The 19410-nt window shown below is 49.6% G+C and overlaps 2 protein-coding genes across 17 annotated transcripts; one reads left to right on the top strand and one right to left on the bottom strand.

The window, feature by feature from the left end:
- Positions 1 to 37: 37 nt before the first annotated feature.
- LOC1276712 (E3 ubiquitin-protein ligase RNF185) lies at positions 38 to 6917 on the top strand. 5 transcript variants are annotated; one of them, XM_061642548.1, is made up of 3 exons: positions 1303 to 1479; positions 1582 to 1644; positions 4944 to 6917. In XM_061642548.1, exon 3 carries the CDS (start codon positions 4978 to 4980, stop codon positions 5824 to 5826), a length of 849 nt encoding a protein of 282 aa, XP_061498532.1. In that variant the 5' UTR covers positions 1303 to 1479; positions 1582 to 1644; positions 4944 to 4977; the 3' UTR covers positions 5827 to 6917. The 5 variants fall into 5 exon arrangements, with proteins under 5 accessions (XP_061498529.1, XP_061498530.1, XP_061498531.1 ...); XM_061642545.1 differs by lacking the exons at positions 1303 to 1479; positions 1582 to 1644 and adding an exon at positions 38 to 475; XM_061642546.1 differs by lacking the exons at positions 1303 to 1479; positions 1582 to 1644 and adding an exon at positions 38 to 346.
- An 822-nt stretch (positions 6918 to 7739) lies between these two features.
- Positions 7740 to 18984, bottom strand: LOC1276713 (WD repeat-containing protein 26 homolog). Of its 12 annotated transcripts, none has more exons than XM_061642533.1 (4): positions 18858 to 18984; positions 15003 to 15404; positions 11299 to 14585; positions 7740 to 9465 (listed from the first exon to the last, which is right to left on the bottom strand). In XM_061642533.1, exon 3 carries the CDS (start codon positions 13465 to 13467, stop codon positions 11305 to 11307), a length of 2163 nt encoding a protein of 720 aa, XP_061498517.1. In that variant the 5' UTR covers positions 13468 to 14585; positions 15003 to 15404; positions 18858 to 18984; the 3' UTR covers positions 7740 to 9465; positions 11299 to 11304. The 12 variants fall into 12 exon arrangements, with proteins under 12 accessions (XP_061498517.1, XP_061498518.1, XP_061498512.1 ...); XM_061642534.1 differs by having other exon boundaries at positions 15003 to 15401; positions 18858 to 18982; XM_061642528.1 differs by having other exon boundaries at positions 15003 to 15401; positions 18762 to 18978.
- Positions 18985 to 19410: the final 426 nt, after the last annotated feature.

Raw genomic sequence — 19410 nt, forward strand, 5'->3', positions numbered from 1 at the left:
TGCGCGCTCTCTCTCTCCCTCGCCCTGTCAAAGTGTGAAAAAAAAATATTATTTCATCACACGCAAACTACTTTTCGTACGGTGCGGATGCACAGCAGCGCACCAGCTCCGCAGTAAATTCAGGGCAAAGTTATCTACATTACCTCCGTGCGTCGTCGTTTCTAGTTCAAGTGCAACGCTTCGCTGTCCTTTGAAATCTCGAACCAGGAAACAGGGCTGAAAAAGGGGAACGGCGCAACACCAAACAATCGCTCTCGTGACTGTTCGGGACGGGTACAGAGGTGCGGATCATCCACTTCATCGAACGCAGCCATCTCAACGGAACCCAGCGAAAAGCAAAATATACGTACGTGTCTTTTCTGTGCGGCGGCGGCTGCTGCTCAAAGAAGCCCTTTTGTTTTTGGCGTAAAGGGAGAGGAGAAAAGTGCGTGACAGTGCGTGGAAACAATATTTAGTGCTGCTTTTGTTTGAAACGGTACGTGCGTGTATCCCAATTTCGTACATTGTTGGTGCATTTCTAACAAATCCGAGACCTTCGAGCTGTGATTCCTCTCAAAGCATATCCCTTTGGACTGTGTCCTGTGTATTCCCGTGAAAAAAGAAGCAAAGCCAACCAGGATCGAAAGGAAACAACCTATTTGTGTGTGTGAGTGGGCTGGAAAGTGATTCGGGAATATACACCGTGTACCGTATCGAACTCGATCGAAACGTCGCGAACTTCACCCGCAAAAGGGGGAGAATATGAAATGGTTGAATTGGCTACTATCATCTCTCTCGTCCTCCCCACCATTCCACCCCGTTCGTGAAGGCTTAAAAGAGAAGCAAAGCAACACTCGATATGCGTACGTGTGTGTGTGTATGTGTGCATACAGCAGGGATGTCACAAGTGCAGCACCAGACAACCCCTCCCCCACCCCCCCTACCCTTAGTAGACTGTGTCCTCCCCGAAGGGGGTTTAGGTTCAGAAAGGGCGGCAGTGTCTGTCCGGGTTCGCGACGATTTGTTTTGCCCCGATCGTCGTCGTGTCCCAATTGACGTTCCACAACACGCACAAACCCACACGGACACACACACAGACACACATTGCATATTATTGTGCGCCTGTGCGTACCACCGTGTTTGTTTTTTTTTCTACATTTTATTATCATTGAGAGGCCAGTTTTCGACGGGTGGTGTCCGTGGTCCGTAGTAAGCATATTCTGTATTAAATTGGATCAGTACTAAAGCGCTCAGCTGTGGTAATTTAGGGAAGAGGAACCGAAGGAACGAACAGTACTTAAAAACAATCAGCCCCCCCCCCGAGCAAAGTACTACGTAGTAGGCGACGGTATCCTTTTTTTCGGTGTGCTGACCTACCAGAGCATATCTTACGAGAAACCGTAAAACCAGTTCCGACCGGAGGAATCTTGTGTTCGGTACACAGCGCGTCAAGAGCGTTAATGTTCGAGAAACAATTCCTTGGGAGCAGACAGTGTGTGTGTGTGTGTGTCGTTTTTTTTGCAATTTTGTGAATGCCCCCAACAAGCAAGGTGAAACGTTGGATTTTGAAACTCCGTTTTTTTTTTCTCTCTCGCTTCCAAGTTTGTCAGCCAAATGGCGTCCCGGGAACGATGATGATATCGATTGTCCGGCAGCTTCCCGTCTGTGCGTATGATGGTTTTTACTATTTTTTTGTATTTCCTTTTTAGACAGTGGAAAATAGAGCGTGTAATGTACAAACACAATGACCTTCGAAAGGTATGTCGACCGCAAGGGAACGCGAACCATCGAGGAAATGTACGCTGCCGTTGCCCGGAGGCGTAGTGTGCTGTGTGGTTCGCTTATCCCAACCTGGAAGTCATGGGACACAAACACACACACACACACAAACTGGATCGATACATCTAACAATATCAACAAAAACAACAAGACCCGTGAACGGGAACCACTTATCCCGGCGACCGGTTTCCCAAGGGAATGCAAAACCAGGAAGCGAAACGATGGGCGACTGTTAATTGAAACTTTTGTTCCCGCCGCCCCCTTAAGAAAAAAAAAAACATCAACCGACTTGTAGGAAAAGTGGAAAACAGCTCATTTTAGGTTTTGACTAAAGATGCGCAGCACTCCACACGTGTCGTCGCCCAGCTTCATTGCACATCACATGATCTCGATGCGTTCGGCTGATAACGCCGTACGCGGGGGTCCATGCGAGGTTGTTGAAGAGTCTGCGGCATACAGACACACATACACCCCAACATCCGCTAAAGACGTCATCAACGGTGGGGTGTTGCGTGGTGTGCAGTCACAAAACAACAAACGCACGTTTCACTTCGCGCGGCTACCACACACCGGTTTGCCGGTTGAACGATTTCTAAGCATCCTAAGGTTGTCAATCCGTTGGCAATCGGTTTCAGTTGCTGCTCCGGTCGGTGCTGGTGCTAATAAAATGCTTCTTCTTCGTAAGCGAAGGCGCGAAAACGAAGGGGGCACACTGGCCAGCCAGCCAACCATTTAGCTGATGAATATACTAATCCATCCATCTGTAACGGTTTTCGACGGTGGTCAAATTTCGCTGTGTGTGAACACACACCACGGAGCACACACAACTTCAACGAAACCTTCAGCCAAGGGCGTACTGAACCGACGGGGCGGGGAAGAAGCCTTTCTCACAAGCAAAACGCGAGCGGGAGTGACTGTTGTTTTGCAGTACGGGGCTGTAGCGATTTCCATCCGCTGGTGCATACATATTTATGTACAACCAGGGGAGGGTGAGCTGTCTTCTTTTTTCTGTTCGGTTTTTGTGCAAGTTTCGAACGTTTTCGACCGGACGGCGACACCAGTACGTGCCGTGCTGCAATAATTTGGGTCGGTTGGGCACAGTGCGGCGGGACCGGTACACGCCCGGTCTCGCGAGGCTGTGGTGTGTTTGTCGCGAAAAGCCCGTCCGTCCAAGCAAACCTCTAACCTTGAAAACTAGGTTTGTGACTAATTGTTGTTGCTTGTCTGCATTAAAAACCGTCCCGCACGGTCGTCCAGTACGGCACGCGATATTCTTGTGCGGGGGGAGGCACTTTGAAAAAGAGAGGGGGGGGGGGGGGGGGACAGTGATTGTAAGATATGCAAAAGTAAGCTGTTGAACCCGAACCTCTTCGCTGCTGTTTGAAAACTGCTGTGGACGGTCAGGGTCAGCTTTCGTGGTATGTTTTTATGCTCACAGGTGGTGGTGGTGGTGGTGTGCCAATGTGCGTTCAAACCAGTTGGAAGTCAATCAACGAAAGTCGTCCACACTAGTGCGTTCTAAGTTGTGTTCATTGCCAATGGCGCAGTTGCCACGGGCTCTTATCAAGTTTGTTGTGCAGACGAAGTAGTGGGAAGACGATTGCGGTCACTGGAGAGGAAAGCTATCCAATCTCCTTTATCATAGATAAGTGTGTTTTTGTATTGTTATAGTACTATAAAATACGAAAAACACACACTGAATGTCCCACTGTTTACGATTTTGTATTAATTTAATATTCTCTTTCCTTTACGTGCGCTTGAAACAATGCCCCCACTCAGCCAATAGTAAGCAGTTGCCTCCACCTATTGACCTTCTTACACATTGTGGCGGGTGGCGCCACTCACTAATCTCGTCCGCGATGACGTGTGTGGTGTGTGTGTGTCAACCAGTGCAGAGGACACGTTCATTAACATACGATGCATTGGCGCAATCCTTCAAAGCACCTCCCTCGAAAAGGACACGTCATACCTTTCCTATTGATTTGTTACGTACACACACACACACACACACACACTCACACACACACACACACACACACACACACACGCACACACACACATGTGTCTAATAATTGCCGGTTCCCCGGATATGGTGTAGCACGTTCTTCTGCCATTTAACAAATACGATTCGATACGTGCATGTTGTGGGTTGGCCACCAGCGTCGATAGACTCTTCTGCTGGGGAACATAAACAAGCGGAAGTAACTTGTGGGAGCATCATAATTATTCCACGTTCCGCAGGACAATACATGTTCCTTGGGAAGCAATGTTTCGTGTTCTGTTTGCCAGTTTGATGTTGATTTTCTATAAATAAAGCACTCTCCTTGTGGGCGTGTGTGGTGGGAGCTCAGAACCTACCCGATTCCGATGTGCGGAATTAGTTCTGGAGCCAATTCTGGAGCCGATTCCGATGTTGGTTCCGGATTCATAATCGGCTCTGGAATCGGAATCGACCTGGGAATCGTAATTTGCACCTGGTAACGGAATCAGAATTGACCCTAGATTTGGAATTAGCTCCGGAATGAGAATCAGTTCTTGAATTGAAATAGTCCGGGAATCTCCATGATCGTTTACAAGTAAATTTTGATTATTTACGACTACCAACACGTAGCATCATTGGATCCAAACGTCTATTTCTATAAGGATACCGAAACCGACACCGATTTCGATCCCAATTTTGATTTGAAGCCAATTCCAATTCTGGCCCCACTCTCCGGAATCGATTCTGACGAAAACTTCATTTTTCCCATCACTAGTGTGCATAGTGATGAGGTGCAAACAAGTTAACAAAAACCATACACACGCTCTTCATTGAAAGACTGCACCGTCGTAACCTTGTGGGGGTTTAAAAGCATATTATTCGTCCTTCAGTGGGTCGGTGGGCGGCAGTATCTAACATATTCCACCACCCAATCAAAAACACTCCAACGAGACGGATTAGAAATGAGGTGGACAAACTGGTTTCCTCCCCCCGGTGTCACTCCAATATCGGTGATGCAACGATGGTTGACGAAATGGGCTTTTTTTTCCTTCTGTGCAGCACCGAGCTGAGTGCAAATGTCGACAGGAAACCTTTGCTTTTCGTTGCATTTTACGACGCACCGTGTTATCGTTGCGTTAATGTTCGCCTTCCTCTGACTAATTGCCTAATTTCCCCCTCTCTCTTTCTCTCGGTCTCTTTCTAGAATACGAACAGTGTGCTCTAAACCGGCTTCCGGCATGGCATCAACGACAGATATTCCTCCGGCCGTGGGCAACGCGCCCACCGCTCCCTTGCTAGAGGATCTCAACGAGGACACGCCCTCCTCCTCATCGTCCAGCACGGCGACGACGACGACAGACAGTGGCAAACCTTCGACATCGTACAGCTTCTCCATGCTCGGTGCGGATACGGCCATCCCAGGCAGCAGCAGCAGCACCAGCTACAGCATCAAACGGCCACAGTCCGGGGACGATAGCATCCAGTCGGCGGCGGCCGGTGGTAGCAAAACCAAGACACAGCTAGAAAACGACACAGCCGGCGGCGATGGTGCGGGCGAGGGCGCATCGACCGGTGCGCCATCCACCGAGGCCGGCGAGGAGGAGAAAAAGGACGACTCCATGTTCGAGTGTAACATCTGTCTCGACACGGCCAAGGACGCGGTGGTCAGCATGTGCGGGCATCTGTTCTGCTGGCCGTGCATTCACCAGTGGATGAACGGGTACCGCAACACCTGCCCGGTGTGCAAATCGTCCATCAGCAAGGAGAAGGTGATTCCGCTGTACGGGCGCGGCGGCAGCAAGGAGGATCCGCGCAAAACCGTACCGCCCCGGCCGGCCGGCCAGCGTACCGAGCCGGAGCAGCCGCACGGCTTCCAGAGCTTCACCGGCGACGGCAGCTTCCACATGTCGTTCGGCATCGGGGCGTTCCCGTTCGGGTTCTTTACCTCCACGCTGAACTTTGGCGACTTTCGCGGCGCGGGCAATGTGACGCGCGAGAATACGCGCGAATCGGAGGAGGACCAGTTCCTGTCGCAAGTGTTCCTGTACGTGGCGCTCATCTTTCTGGCCTGGCTGGCCATGGCCTAGAGAGATAGAGAGGACGGGGGGGGGGGGGGGGGGGGGATGAGAGCGAATGTTAAAATTTTCCGAAATCAAATGGGACAGAGGGATAAACACACACAAGGTTGGCGAAACAAGTCAGAAACGGGCACGCGCATACACGCACGTACGCACGTACACTCGTATCACCCCAGGCGTCGAGGAACCGGTGCAATAGGTGCGGCCGCGTTTAAAACACTTTTGTGCGAATCACCTTAGAGTATTAACTGAAGAAAGACAGCTTTTTTGGGGAACGGTTTTAGTAAAAAAAAAAAACAAATTTAACCTCCTCGCGGTCAAAAATGCTATTCATCCTCTTTTTTTCGGGAAATCCTACAAGCATTCTCGTTTGGGAAGGTGTAGTCACGAGACGACCGGTGCAATCTACTTTGTGATAGCTCTTAGACGGATCCCAAAGGATGTTTTTTTGCTTCTTCTAGGAAACAGGCGTGCTTTTAGGGAAAATAGAACGATTTTTTCAACCGAACACTAATTCGGAAAAAATGTAATGTCCCCCCATGAACCTCATAAGAGTCATTTTATCAAAAAAAAGAAACTGTAATTCCTGATACGTATGTATGTGTGCGTGCGCGCGCGTGTATGTCAAGTGTTGTCATTTTTTCTTTGCGCATAAAGATGTATGTAATTTATTGAGTGTAGTAATGTATAGGAAGTAAATAGGGGAGAGGAAGGGTGCGCATAATGCATTTTGCGGGTGAATCAAGAAAGGGCGGCGACGAAGATTTTGTAATTATATATATATAGATACTAATGTACGTACGTATGCTTTATCCATCTTTTCGTTTATCGTATCGTTTCAAAACACTCCCCACTATTAGCCCTTTTAGCATATGAAGCAATGATTATATGTATGTTTTTTTTCTCCTATCTTTTTTTTCCTTTCTTTCCTCTGCGAGGTAAACGAAAAATCACACACTCACAAGAAACAATCGGAATGAGAATATATGAGGGGGATGTGCAAAATAGAAAAAAAAGAAAGAAAAAGAAACAAGCAGTGGAACAGTGTTAGTGGTGTAGAATCGTGTCAATAAAGTTTAAGTGCTACATACAGTTCAAAACACAGTGAAAGAGAGAAAACATTGTCGAAACATTGGAGTCCAGATAGGGGAAAAAACGCCTTATTGAGAACGAAGCTTAGGAGTATTACTGAGTAAGTAACCGCGTTTTTTTTTCATTATTCTGCTACTTTTTGGAAGTAAAAGCTTCGGATGTATCCGTTTGGCAGAAGAACAAAACAACAAAACAAGAGCAGCATGTTCCGTTACTCAGTTTAGATCTCTAATGCTTCCTTTACTTAAGTTGAATCGTTGCGCCAGTGCTCGAGTGCTTTCGAGCGTCCTTTCCTTCTTGAAAACCTTCCTAGTTGATCATGTTCCTACATCAACTTCATGTTTTTTATCTTTCGGGGGGTGTTCCAGGAGTTCTCATAGCTGTGGGACACCTTCTTGCGTTAAATGAACTTAATTTAGAGGGAATTGGACTCTATAGCACCCTTGTTGGACAAATCCAATAGGAATTTCCAAGCAGCCCAAAAAGGGTGCCATAGGGTCCAATTTCCAACTAGGAAGTTCACTTCATATAAGAAAAACGCAAGAAAGTGCCCCACGACTATGAGAATCCCTGGAAAACTCTGTATTATGTGAATGTGTGTGTGTGTGTGTTTCTGTCCCTTATTCTTATCTTTGTTAAGCAACACTTCTCCCTCTTCCTTAAACACAGTGAATATGCGAACACCTTTCTCGCACTGTTTTGACGCTAACGTGTCTCGCCATATCTCAAACTCAGTCACATAATTGCAAAACTTTAATTCCAGAAAAAAATGAAAAACAGTTACACAAAAATGCTGCTAATGAAAGACAAAAAAAAAACACTCGAAAAAATCTGATTCGCACGTTCGTTTTTATTTAACCTCATTCAGTTAGTAGCAACAAAACGGCTGGGATGAAAAAGACAAAAAAAAACACGAATTAGACCAATTTTTTGTTTCCTCTGCTGCACGGTATAATGTAAAAGAACGACACTTAAAACACAATCTCAGCCGCATTGTTTTGTGTAAGTCACAATGTATAATTTAATGTGTTTTTTGTTTTGTTTTTGTAACGTGTTCTAGCATGGGTTTCCTTGCTTTTTTTTGCTTAACCAGAAAAGGAGGATCCCTTCTGCTTCTTCGCTTCAGCCTTCTAAACATTAAAAAAAAAACCGTTACATGCATGCTAAACCATTCTATAAACGGTGTTGTCTCGCGTACCATTTGTGCCGTATCTTATTACCTTCTCCCCGGGCAAACAACTACACAGCGCAATGCACACACACACACCCTTGCTTGCCTCTTGCTTCTTTAAATATTCACGTTGCTTTCGCTTGCTTCTTCCCTTGCTTCCGTGAGGTGCAATTTTCTCCTGCTTTATTAAACGCGCGACATTCTGGCGGCGGTGGTATTCTAGCATCGGATAATCGCGGACACAGTTTTGTGTTTTACCTTACATAATTAATCTAAGCCAATCGCTAATAAACCAAATGTTGCTCCGCTGATGTTGCTGCTGCTACTGCTACTGCTGCTGCCGGTGACGATGATGACAATGATGACAGCCCCGGTTCTCATCATCCATTGCTTGCTTCGATTCAGATCGAATCGAATGAAACATTCAACACGCCCTCACAACAGCGCTCACAAACAAAACTGTTTCCATCTTTCACTTAGTATATTCGGGTTTTTAGATCTTTCTTCATTCGTTCCGATATGCTTCTCTACTGAGAAGTTTTTGAATCATAGGTCTGCATTATTTGCTACGGGTGTGCGAATCGATCGGGATTGCTTCTCACTCTCTAGCGCATTACAAAGTTTTACAATCGTCTATCGGTGTGGTTATAGAGAAACGCTCTCTTAACGCTTAACACATCTTTCGCTCTCTCTCTCTCTCGTTCGGTTGTATTAATTTTCTTGTTCAACATCAACTTGCATTTTATTAACCTCTTCTTACACACAGCTTCCTTTACTATTGCGATTATATGGTTTCGTGTTCTGTTGTCTCTTCCCTCCTCTGCAAGCTTTTTCTTATATTCGTTCGATTATTAAAACTACCATTTAATGTCTAAGGTTTTTGTGTTTTGTTTCTCGTGTGTATGGTGTGGTTCTAAGCTTCATACATTCTGTGGTATGTTTTCCATTTCGCGCCACTTACAATACGCACACACACACACACACACACACACTATTGCCCCTATCGAATTCGAAACTGCAGGCAGCAGCAGCCGTCTTCGATCGTCGATCTAAGCGCTTTATTGCACCTCCACCACCACCGTTCCTTCCATTCCTGTTTATAGTTGGCGCTTTTCTCGCGCCCAGCAACAACAACGTGCACATGGTGACCGATGCAGGCGACCGACAAGCACAGCAGCAGCAGCAGTAGCAATGTAACGAATCACACGCACCACATACACACACACACGCACGCAAACACAAGCGCTTCTCATTGTTGCTGCATGATGGCGGCTTTGTGGGTGCAGCAGGCGCGTGTGGGGCGATGGTGGACAACCGTTCTTCGTTCCTTAAACGCTAAACGCTCTTGAGACCTGGGAGGGGGGTGATTGGGGTTCATTAAATATCTGCAAAGAAGGAAGGGAAAACCCAACACACAAAAAAAAAAAGAAACATTAGAATAAAGACTACGCGGCAACAACTAACTGCATATATCAGTAACGTACACGTACACGCAAATAATGTATGCTTTCGTTCCCTTCTCCTTTTCTACATTATCTATAGTTAATACAGAAGTGTTGCTATTTTTAACGACCATGCATCGATCAATCGACCTTCGGTTTTCGCGTGCCGCGCGTACGCTTATCTTCTGCGCAAACACACACGATGCATGCTTTCCATGGTGGAGCAAGAGCGGCGAAGCGCAGAGCATCGCACGCAAGCACACACTGCTGGAACAGATGGAATTACAAACCAAAACCAGTACGCTTATCAAACTGCAGTAGGGCATGGGAGGGAGGAGCATTTTGTGCTCTGCTTCATCATGCCCCACATTCCCAACAGCGCAAATGCTTCCTTCCTTCGTTCAGAGCACCTACACCTACGTCCCTAAACACCTCATCGGAACTAGTGATGGGTAAAGTTGGTAAATGTACGGAGTCGACTCCGATCCGACACCGATAATTTCGGAACTGACTCCGGATGGTAGATACGCCCAGCATTATACGGCGTCGTTTGGAATCAACTGGAGTCGTCCGAAGTCATCCGGAGTCATCCGAAATCGTCCAGAGTCGGCCAGAGTCGACCGGAGTTGGAGTCGTCCGGAATCGTCCAGAATCGTCCGTAGTCGTCCAGAGTCGTCCGAAGTCGTCCGAAGTTGTAGTCGTCCAGGTAGGAGTCGTTTGGAGTCACCCGGAGTCTTCCAGATTTGTCTAGAGTCGTCAAGAGTCGTTCGAAGATGTATTCGTAGTCGTCCGGGTAGTAGTTGTAGTCGTAGTTGTCAGGGTTGGAGTCGTTCGGAGTCGTCTGAAGTTGTCCGAAGAAGTAGTCGTAGTCGTCCGGGTAGGTGTTGTAGTCGTAGTCGTCCGGGGTAGGAGTTGTTCAGAGACGTCCGGAGTCTTCCAGAGTTGTCTAGAGTCGTCAAGAGTCGTCCGAAGATGTAGTTGTAGTCGTCCGGGTAGTAGTTGTAGTCGTAGTTGTCAGGGTTGGAGTCGTTCGGAGTCGTCTGGAGTTGTCCGAAGACGTAGTTGTAGTCGTCCGCGTAGGTATTGTAGTCGTAGTCGTCCGGGGTAGGAGTTGTTCGGAGACGTCCGGAGTCGTCCGTAGTCGTCCGGCCAGAGTCGACCGGAGTTGTCCGGAGTCGTTTGGAGTCGTTCGGAGTCGTTCGGAGTCGTTCGGAGTCGTTCGGAGTCGTTCGGAGTCGTCCGGAGTCTTCCAGAGTCGTCCGAGGTTATAGTCGTAGTCGTCCGGGTATGAATCCCTCGGAGTCGTCCGGAGTCTTCCAGAATCGTCTGGAGTCGTCCGAAGTCGTCCAAAGTTGTCGTCCGGATAGCACTCGTTCACAGTCGTTCGGAATCTTCCGAAATCTTGCTGGAGTCGAAGTCGTCCGGAGTCGGCCTTCGGAACAAAGGCCTATAAGACAAAAAATACACGACGAAATTAAATGCCTAATAACAAGCACATTGTACCGGACGGCTCCAGTTAACTCCGACAGACTCCCGTCAACTCTGGACGACTCCGAATGACTCCGATCGACTCCAGCTGACTCCAGACAATATCGAACTACTACGAACGTCTTCGACCGACTCCGGATGACTCCGATTCCAGATGGAACTAGTGATTCCCATTTTGCCGGAATCGGTATGGAACTAACAATAGTTGGATTCTGATCGGAGTTGTGGGTGCGCTTCAGAAAGCACATCACTAATTCAAACCTTTCCCAGTACCCTCATCACACTTACCTAACATTATGTGATATTCCAGGACGATGTCGATAACACTTCGATACTGCCACCAGGTCCTCCTGCTCCACCTCCTACGTTGGGCGGATGGCCAGAACCACCACCACCGCCACCACCCCCACCGCTTGACGATGAGGTGGAGGAGGACGTCGAGGTGGCGGAACCGGTCGAGCTGATCGAGGCACTGTCGGCGGCACCACCCACACCACCACCACTACCGTTCGTGTGCACCTGCGGATGGTGCTGGAGCGTGTTGGCCACACCGCTACCGTTCGCCGTCCACTGGGTCGGCGGTTGCTGGGGGCCCCAGATCCGCACCGTCCCATCGTCGGACGCGGACGCCAGCAGCGCCGGATAGACCGGGTTCCAGCTGACACAGTTGACCGTGCGCGTGTGCCCGATCAGCGTCGCCAGCGGTTCCTCCCGGCGGATGTGCCAGATGTACACCTTGTTGTCTTCGCTGCCGCTCGCTACGAAGCTTTCGTTCACGCCGCCGAAGCACGAGTAGATCGTGTAGTTGCCCTGCGTGACGCCCTGGAACCGGCGCACCAGACACTTGTCCTGCAGGTCCCACAGGTGCAGCCCCTGGGAGGAGATGTTGAGCAGGGCGAGCCGGTCGGCCGAGTTCACCGAGAACGTCATGATCGGGCACTGCTCCTGCACGATGCCGTAGTCGGTGCGAGGATTGTCGAAGCTGTACCCCCGTATCCGGTAGTGCGTGTCGGCCGCCAGCACCGTCTTGTTGTCCGACAGGAAGGACAGCCCGTTGACGCGCACCCCCTCCCAGTTGTCGTGCAGAATGCCGTCGAGATCGACCAGATAGAACTGGCCGCGGGTGCCGCCGGTCACGAACCGCGTGCCGTCCCGATTGAACGCCGCACAGGTGAGGCTGTCGTCGGTCGAGTGGGAAAACTTGGTCACCAGCTTTTCCTGCTCCACGTCCCAGATCCACAGGTCCGGGCAGTCGTCCGGCCCGCACGCAATGAAGTGCTTCGAGTCCGGGCTCCAGGCAATGTACGACACGCCGTACGTGTGCCCCTCGAAGGAGCGCTTGTTGCGCAGCAGCAGCTTCACCGGATCGACCTCCCACACGATCACGCTGTTGTCCTTCGAGCCCGTCGCGAGCCGGCGCCCATCGGGCGAGAACTTGCAGAACCACACCTCGTCCGAGTGGTCGTTCAGTACCTGCAGCGGCTGGAGCGGGAACCCGTCCGCACTGCAGTTGTGGTCGACGAGCAGGGACACGCTGTCGATGCTGGTGCTCCACGTCATGTCGTGGCACTGGCAGCGGTCGTTCTGCAGCTCCACCGCCTGCACGAGCAGCGAGCGGAGCCGCCGCGGGGGCAGCATCACCGTCGCGGGCAGGTACGACTGCAGCCGGTCCATCAGCCGGGTGCGCGACTTCGGCCCCTTGCCCTCCCAGCCGGCCCGCGCGTACAGCTCCGCATTGTTCGTGCACATCATGTACGAGGACAGCTGGTGGACGCGGGGCGTCTTGTGCTGCAGCGGCGTCAGCTCGTTGCGCAGCACGTGCAGCGCATCGATCGGGCGGCCCTCCTCCAGATACTCGAGGTACTTCTGCTCGAGCAGCAGAAACTTCATCTCGTTCAGGCTGGCCCGATCGCTCCGGATGTCCACCAGCGACTGGAGCTCCTGCAGGTCGTGGTCGGCCTTGTTCCAGTCGCCGGACAGCACGTGGATGCGGAACTTGGACGCGGCCGGATGCTCCAGGCAGCAGCCCGCCTCCTGCATCAGCATCTCGGCGCTGCGCTCCAGCCCAATGTCCTTCAGGTGCTGCCCGATCAGCCGCACGATGTCCTGGTTGGTGCGGTCCAGCTTCACCGTGCGGTGGGCGGGCGATGGGCGCGATGAGCCACCGCTGCCGCTGCCGCCGCCGCCGCCGCCGCCGGCCTCACCGTTCGTGGTCAGTCCGTTGCTGCTGTTGCCCATGCCGTTATCGTTCTCGGCCGGGTTGTTGTTGCTATTGCTAACGGTGGCATTATTACTATTACTACTGCTGCTGCTGCTGCTGTTGGCCACGGTGTGACCATTTTGATCACAGTTTGATGCGTCCATCGGGGAAGCGGTTGAGGCGGGGGTGCCACCACCCGGTGCCGCCCCGTTCCGATTACCACCACCACCACCACTGCCGACGTTATCGTTCAGCATCTTTCGACGGCGCTTCGAGCGTGGACTGCAGTCGTTGTTGTCGTCGTCGTCACTACGCTGCTGCTGCTGTTGCTCGCTACTCACGGCGATAGAGTAACGGTTGCCCGCCTCCTCCACTACTGCACCGTGCTGTTCTGTCGCCGGTTCCTCCCCGTCTTCTTCTTCGTCGTCGTCGTCGTCGTCGCCGCCGGCTGCGCGATGCACCGAGTCTTTGTTGCTATCGGTGGCAGTGCCTAACGCGCGTGCGGACCGATTAGGTTGCTGGTGAAGTGAATGGCCGCCGCTCGTACCACCCGAGCCGTGCTGACGCAGCAACGACGTCGGCGCAGCGCCGCCGGACGTGCTCGAAGTGGATGGAGCTGAGGACGACGAGCGTGCTGGCCGGCTCACCGTGCCAGTATCGTCGGGCTGACGGAGCACTGCCTCACCACTGTCCACGGGAGCCGCCGCTGCTGTGACGACACTACTGTGACGCTGTGCTGCGGACGCTCTGGTGCTGCGACGCTTCGATCCTCCGACACTACCACTACTGCCGGCACCTTCCTCACTACCGCCTTCTCCGCTTCTGTCCCCACTTCCGCCGGCAGCTGGTACGAGGACGGCGCGCGACCGGCGACGACTAGCTGTGGGGGTGGCGACAGCAGCAGCAGGACGACGACCGTCGTCGCCCTCCCGTTCCTCCTTCTCCCGTTCGGCCACAGCCGGGCGAGAACGATGGGCGTGCGGAGCCGCTAGCAGACGTGCCTCGCCTTGGTGCTCCTCGTCGTCCCCGGCTGCAAGTGCTGGTCGCTGCTGATGCTCCTGCGGCTGTTCGGCGGCCACCGCGAAACCCCTACCGACTGTGCGTTGCTGCTGCTCCTCCTGCGGACCGTCTACGACAGCGACGACAAGCCCGATACTGTCGACCGGCGGCGAGGGCAAGTCTTGCTGCGTCGGCTGGTACGAGTACTTCCTCCGCTGCGCTGCTGCTGCTGCTGCTGCTGCTGACGGTGGTGGTGGTCGTTCATTGAGGTCTTCGTCCGACGACGAGGACGAGCAGGACCTTGCCGAAGAGCCGCCGCCAATCGGTTTCCGAAGGCAATCAATTTTGAGTTTCTATCGCGGGCACCATTCAAACTCTGCGAAGTACACCATATGTAGGCAAAAGGCAGATGAAACAAAGAGCGTCCGGGGGGAAGAGAATCGTAAAATCAGTGATAAAAGACAAAAAAAGGAATGCTCCTGCCCTTGTGCACGGTGGTGATAATAGTGTGAAATCTTGGTGTGTGTGTGAGAGAGAGGAAAGATCAGGACAAGTAAAGACGTGAATCTTTGAGGAGGAAAAAAAACGTGTGTCCCTAACGCAATCTTTCTTCTTCTTCTTAAGTAATCATGTCTAGATTTTCACTACGTAACCCTATCACGAATCGGACGGATTCGAACACAGGACGGGAAACGAACCACGTCCGGCCAAAAACTTCACCTGCAAGGGCAATCGAGCGAACGCGGCCACCGTGCCTCGATACTTCTTTACATTTGCACCAAAAAATACTTACCAAAAAAGGAAAAGTAATCTAAACCACGACTGGTGCGAAGGATTCCACTTCCCAGCACACACTTTGCTCGTCTCCACACGCACACACACACATACACACATATACAATGGTGATGTTTTCGCGCAGCCTACTACTACTTCAATCGGGCACCTTCTTCCCGAAACGTCTTGTGGCCGCCGTCTTTCCTCCGGCCCCCGTACCAGTCCGCTCCTGGCCCCTCGCAGCACACCGCGTTGCAGTGTCTGTCTGTGTATGTGTGTATGTGTCTGTTGTGTGGACCAAGAAATCACTTTTCACTGCACCTACTTCGATGCAGCCCCAGTAAGCAGGTTGGTGGTGTTCCGTCGTCCTCCCGGGTCCAGGTTCTATGCACCGAACTCAACTGTCGTAACAATGCAGCTGCTGGGAACGGGGGTGTACAGGAAGAGCAAAATGAAGAGAGAGAGGGAGAGAAAAAAACATCATCACTATTTAGCAAAAACGCACACAACACACGCACACTTGTCACGAAAAAAGTGCATCCATTTATATTGCCCCAACAAGCATCGTCACGGCTGGCTGGTGCAGCAGCAGCACCACCACCACTGTGCCTGTGTTGGTGTGTGGTGTACGATGCGATTGAGGAGGAGGCGAGGGCAAGGGGGGGTAATTTTTGCACGATTTCGATACCGATTGGCCCCCTTTTCGGGATGGTGGTGTTGGCATGGGTGGGCACTGCTTTTTTTTTTGCTACACTACTTTGCTGCACACCTACACTGCTTTTGGCTACGGGGCTTCGGCAATGGAAAACTTCCAAAACAACATTACTTCCGCACAGTGTATGCTGGTGCTGCTGCCATATGCAATTTCTATTGCTTTGAGCTGCGCTAATTGCTTTTCTGTTCTGTTGGAGGGTGTTCTGTGATTGCTGCTGCTGCCACTTTGCTACACTGCTGAGACGACAAGTCTTGAAATCGTTTTCACTTTGACGTACACGAAGAGAGGCTGAGGACAACCGCAGACGAACGGCGGTTTGGGGAAAAGAGAGAGATAGAGAGAGAAGGGTAGTGGAAAAGAGATACGCGCCAGACCGCTAGCCTACTCTCGCACGCTGCTACAGTGCGACGTTCGCGCGCAGCACTCCTTCTCATCCACACACGCGCACACTATCTCTTTCTCGCTCGCTTGCCGAAGCGGAGCCAATTGCCTGTCAAAACCAACCAATACATACAATACGGTGGCCCTACAGTACGCACATTAGCGAGTAGCGCAAATGCACGACCAGAAAGAGAAGAGAGAGTAAGTGAGATATACTGCCATGGCAAGAAAGCAGTAGAGAGAGAGAGAGAGAGAGGGGGAGAGATTCTGTTTGAACACAGATCAAAAAGGGCGATATCGAATCAAGAAAGTACTTTTCCAGTGAGATTAATGCGCGTTGTTGCTCTGTTGTAGCCCTTTTGCCTCTTTCCTCGGCTAACGAACCCTTTGCAACGGGCCCTATACACACAGGCATGTGTGTGTGCGTGTGCAAGGAGCGCGCGCGTGTGTGTGTGAGTGTTGCGTTTGCTATGTTAGCGAGCGAGAGCGAGCGAGAGAATGAAGGAGAAAGAGAGAAATATCATCAGCGCGTAATATTTACGCTTCTTGTACCCCCGAAACCAGCTGATTCGTTCATGATGCTGATGTGTTGATGCGTACACATGCTGCAATATAGGGGTGATTTCGTTTGGAGATTGGACCTTTCTTCGATTATTCTATTATTCGAAATGGAGTGTAATGAGCGACTTCAGCATCTAATATCTTCGCAATTTTGTCATTTTTTGCGGACTTAGAACCTTTTTTTATGCTTAAATTTAATTAAAAAAAAATCTTGCAAGCTATTTGTTCCAGAATATTTAAGGTTGAACTGACACCCCAAAAGTGTAGGAAAAAAAGTGCAATAGCTAAAAAATTCTCCCACTTGGAGACCATATGTATAGATGCCGCTTTTCCAAACATAAATATAGAATCTCTCTTTTTCTTCTATTTGCTACCTTTCTAACAAATAGTCGCCTTTCGGGGGAAAATAATAAACATAATTGATTTTCATTTAGAAATATAGCAGAGTGACACAGATTTTTTTTACGCATCGACAACACACCCTTTGCGTAGCCACAAAATGGGAGCCGCAGGGCAGGCAACACAAAATGCTTTGTTTATACGTCGTAGGCTCAGTTTTTGGGTGCAGTGTGTATAATGTTTTTGTTTACATTTTACACGCACTTTTTCTCGGTTCACGCACGCACACACATACGCAAACGGGACGGGACATTCATATCCCTTTTCACAGATCCTTTTTTTCTGTGTGTGCAGCTTGAGCCTGGACTTGGAAGCATAAAACCCTTGTTGGTGTAAGCTCACGCACACACAGCCACACAAGCAGACATATACACACACAGACATCCACGTTTATATGTGTCTTTCTTTGTTTGCTGTGTGGATAGTGTTTCAAGAAAACTCCAAATGGCATACTTTGATTTACATTTCATTAGCGCTCAATGGATTGATTTGCACAGGACAAGATAAAAATCGATCCAGAAATGCATTTTTTTCATTCAACTAAGATGGATTCAAGTGTTAAGTTAACACACGTGTATGTGTGTGTGTGTTAACAAACGCACACACTAGCGATTGCCCATTCCAGTCTTGTTTTCCATTGATCTTTCAAGCTGTGGCTTGAATGAAATCAATACTGCAAAGACATTCTACTTTGTGCTGCGTTTTGATTGAAAACAACGCATGACGCACAGCACCAGAAACGCCATTCCAAGGGGTAGATGAATTAATAATAGAAGTGTGAACTAATAGAAGTAACGTGGGAAGGAAGAAGTAGGACACAACAGCAGAGTGCTGTAGCAAACACAACAAACATACGCATACATACGCAGGCGAACAAAAAGAAAAGAAAAAGAAGCAGAAGAGGAGAAAAAACAGAAAACACCAATGGAGCATAACTCTCTATTGGTTGGTTTTCCTTCGCTGACTACTCTGCTTTTCTGCCACCATATTTCCATTTCCATGCAAACCTACACCCTGGCCCTCTCTCTCACTCACTCTTTCTCGTTCTCTTTCTCACGCTCCTCTCTTCATGCGTGAGCTGTCATTCTTCTGTGTCCAAAATGAAAAAAAAACCTTGTTTTGCACCACCTCAGAACAGAAAATTAGAGATTTTCCTCTAATCGTTTTGGTTTTTCACAATTCACGCACACACACATCACACACGCAGATGCGCTACTCTTATTGGAGTCTGATTAATTTTGATTCAGATCATGAAAAAAGTTATGTTTTCACAGTGACTCGCACACACAAATACTCGCACGCATGAATCGTACACATACACAAACTAACGCACACACACACACAAAGGTGATTAAGATGTGGTTTTCTTTAGTACAGTTCTTCCTGCCCTATCCAAGTATGCCTTTGTTCCCATTTCAAGATTGCACACACAGCCTGCCAAGAGGAAAAATGGTGCGAAAGGGAAGAGAAGGGGTGTCAGGGAAGTGAAAAGAAACAACGAAAAAATCCCCTGCTGCCTTTACTTTCACATTTAACGCTGCTGTTTGCTGTTTTCAAAGCGATGGAAGGTGTTTTTTTTACACTGCTGCTAACACACCACAAAACGTATTGACTGCCATTGACAATTTCATTTTTCGCCACACAAAGGTGCAAAAACAACAACAACAACAGCCACAACAAAAAGATAGAATTATAAATGCGAAGAAAATTGTGAAGCCTCACCACCACACCCGCTCGCTCGATCGCTCGCCCGCAGCCAGTGTGCTCTCCTTTGCTTGGTCGAAAGGGGGGAATCGATTGGGAACGGGATTTTCTTACGATGCGTTTTTCGCTTCTCCGACGCACAGATTGCAATTGAACTTTGTCGTTGACACCAGAAATAGAGAAACAGTAATAACGCGTATGTGTACGGTGGACATACGAGTGAAGGGATGCGTTTGTCTCGTTTCCCTGCAGAGAAAGAGACAACACACATACACAGAGAGAGAAAGAGAGAGAGGCACAGCACATTAAGCACGGGTTCGACAAAGCAGCATGTTGACAGGTGTGCGTGTTTTGACAGGAACGGTTTGTTGGAGCTTGAACCTGTAAACAAATTGCAATTTTACAGCGATTTCGTTAATTTTAAAACATAAAACGGCTATTTTCATTTGTAAGTCTAATTAATTCCAATCCTGAACAACAGCTTGCTCATGCAAACAATATGAAAATGAAATTACATGAAACATGCTCCTCGTGTGTGTAAGCGGCACTTTAGCAATGAAAGGTCAGTACACAACACAACAAAACAACACGTCACTCGGTATTTCAACTTTTGCGACACATCTGGAAGATCCGGACAAAGCAAGCATAGAGATTTATTATTTAAAAA

Source organism: Anopheles gambiae, chromosome 2 (assembly GCF_943734735.2).
Source record: "Anopheles gambiae chromosome 2, idAnoGambNW_F1_1, whole genome shotgun sequence".
Classification (NCBI taxonomy): domain Eukaryota; kingdom Metazoa; phylum Arthropoda; class Insecta; order Diptera; family Culicidae; genus Anopheles; species Anopheles gambiae.

Excerpts from the sequence above, each read along its gene's own strand:
- LOC1276713 (XM_061642533.1), bottom strand. The coding sequence starts at position 13,467 with ATGCTGAACGATAACGTCGGCAGTGGTGGTGGTGGTGGTAATCGGAAC.
- LOC1276712 (XM_061642545.1), top strand. The coding sequence starts at position 4,978 with ATGGCATCAACGACAGATATTCCTCCGGCCGTGGGCAACGCGCCCACC.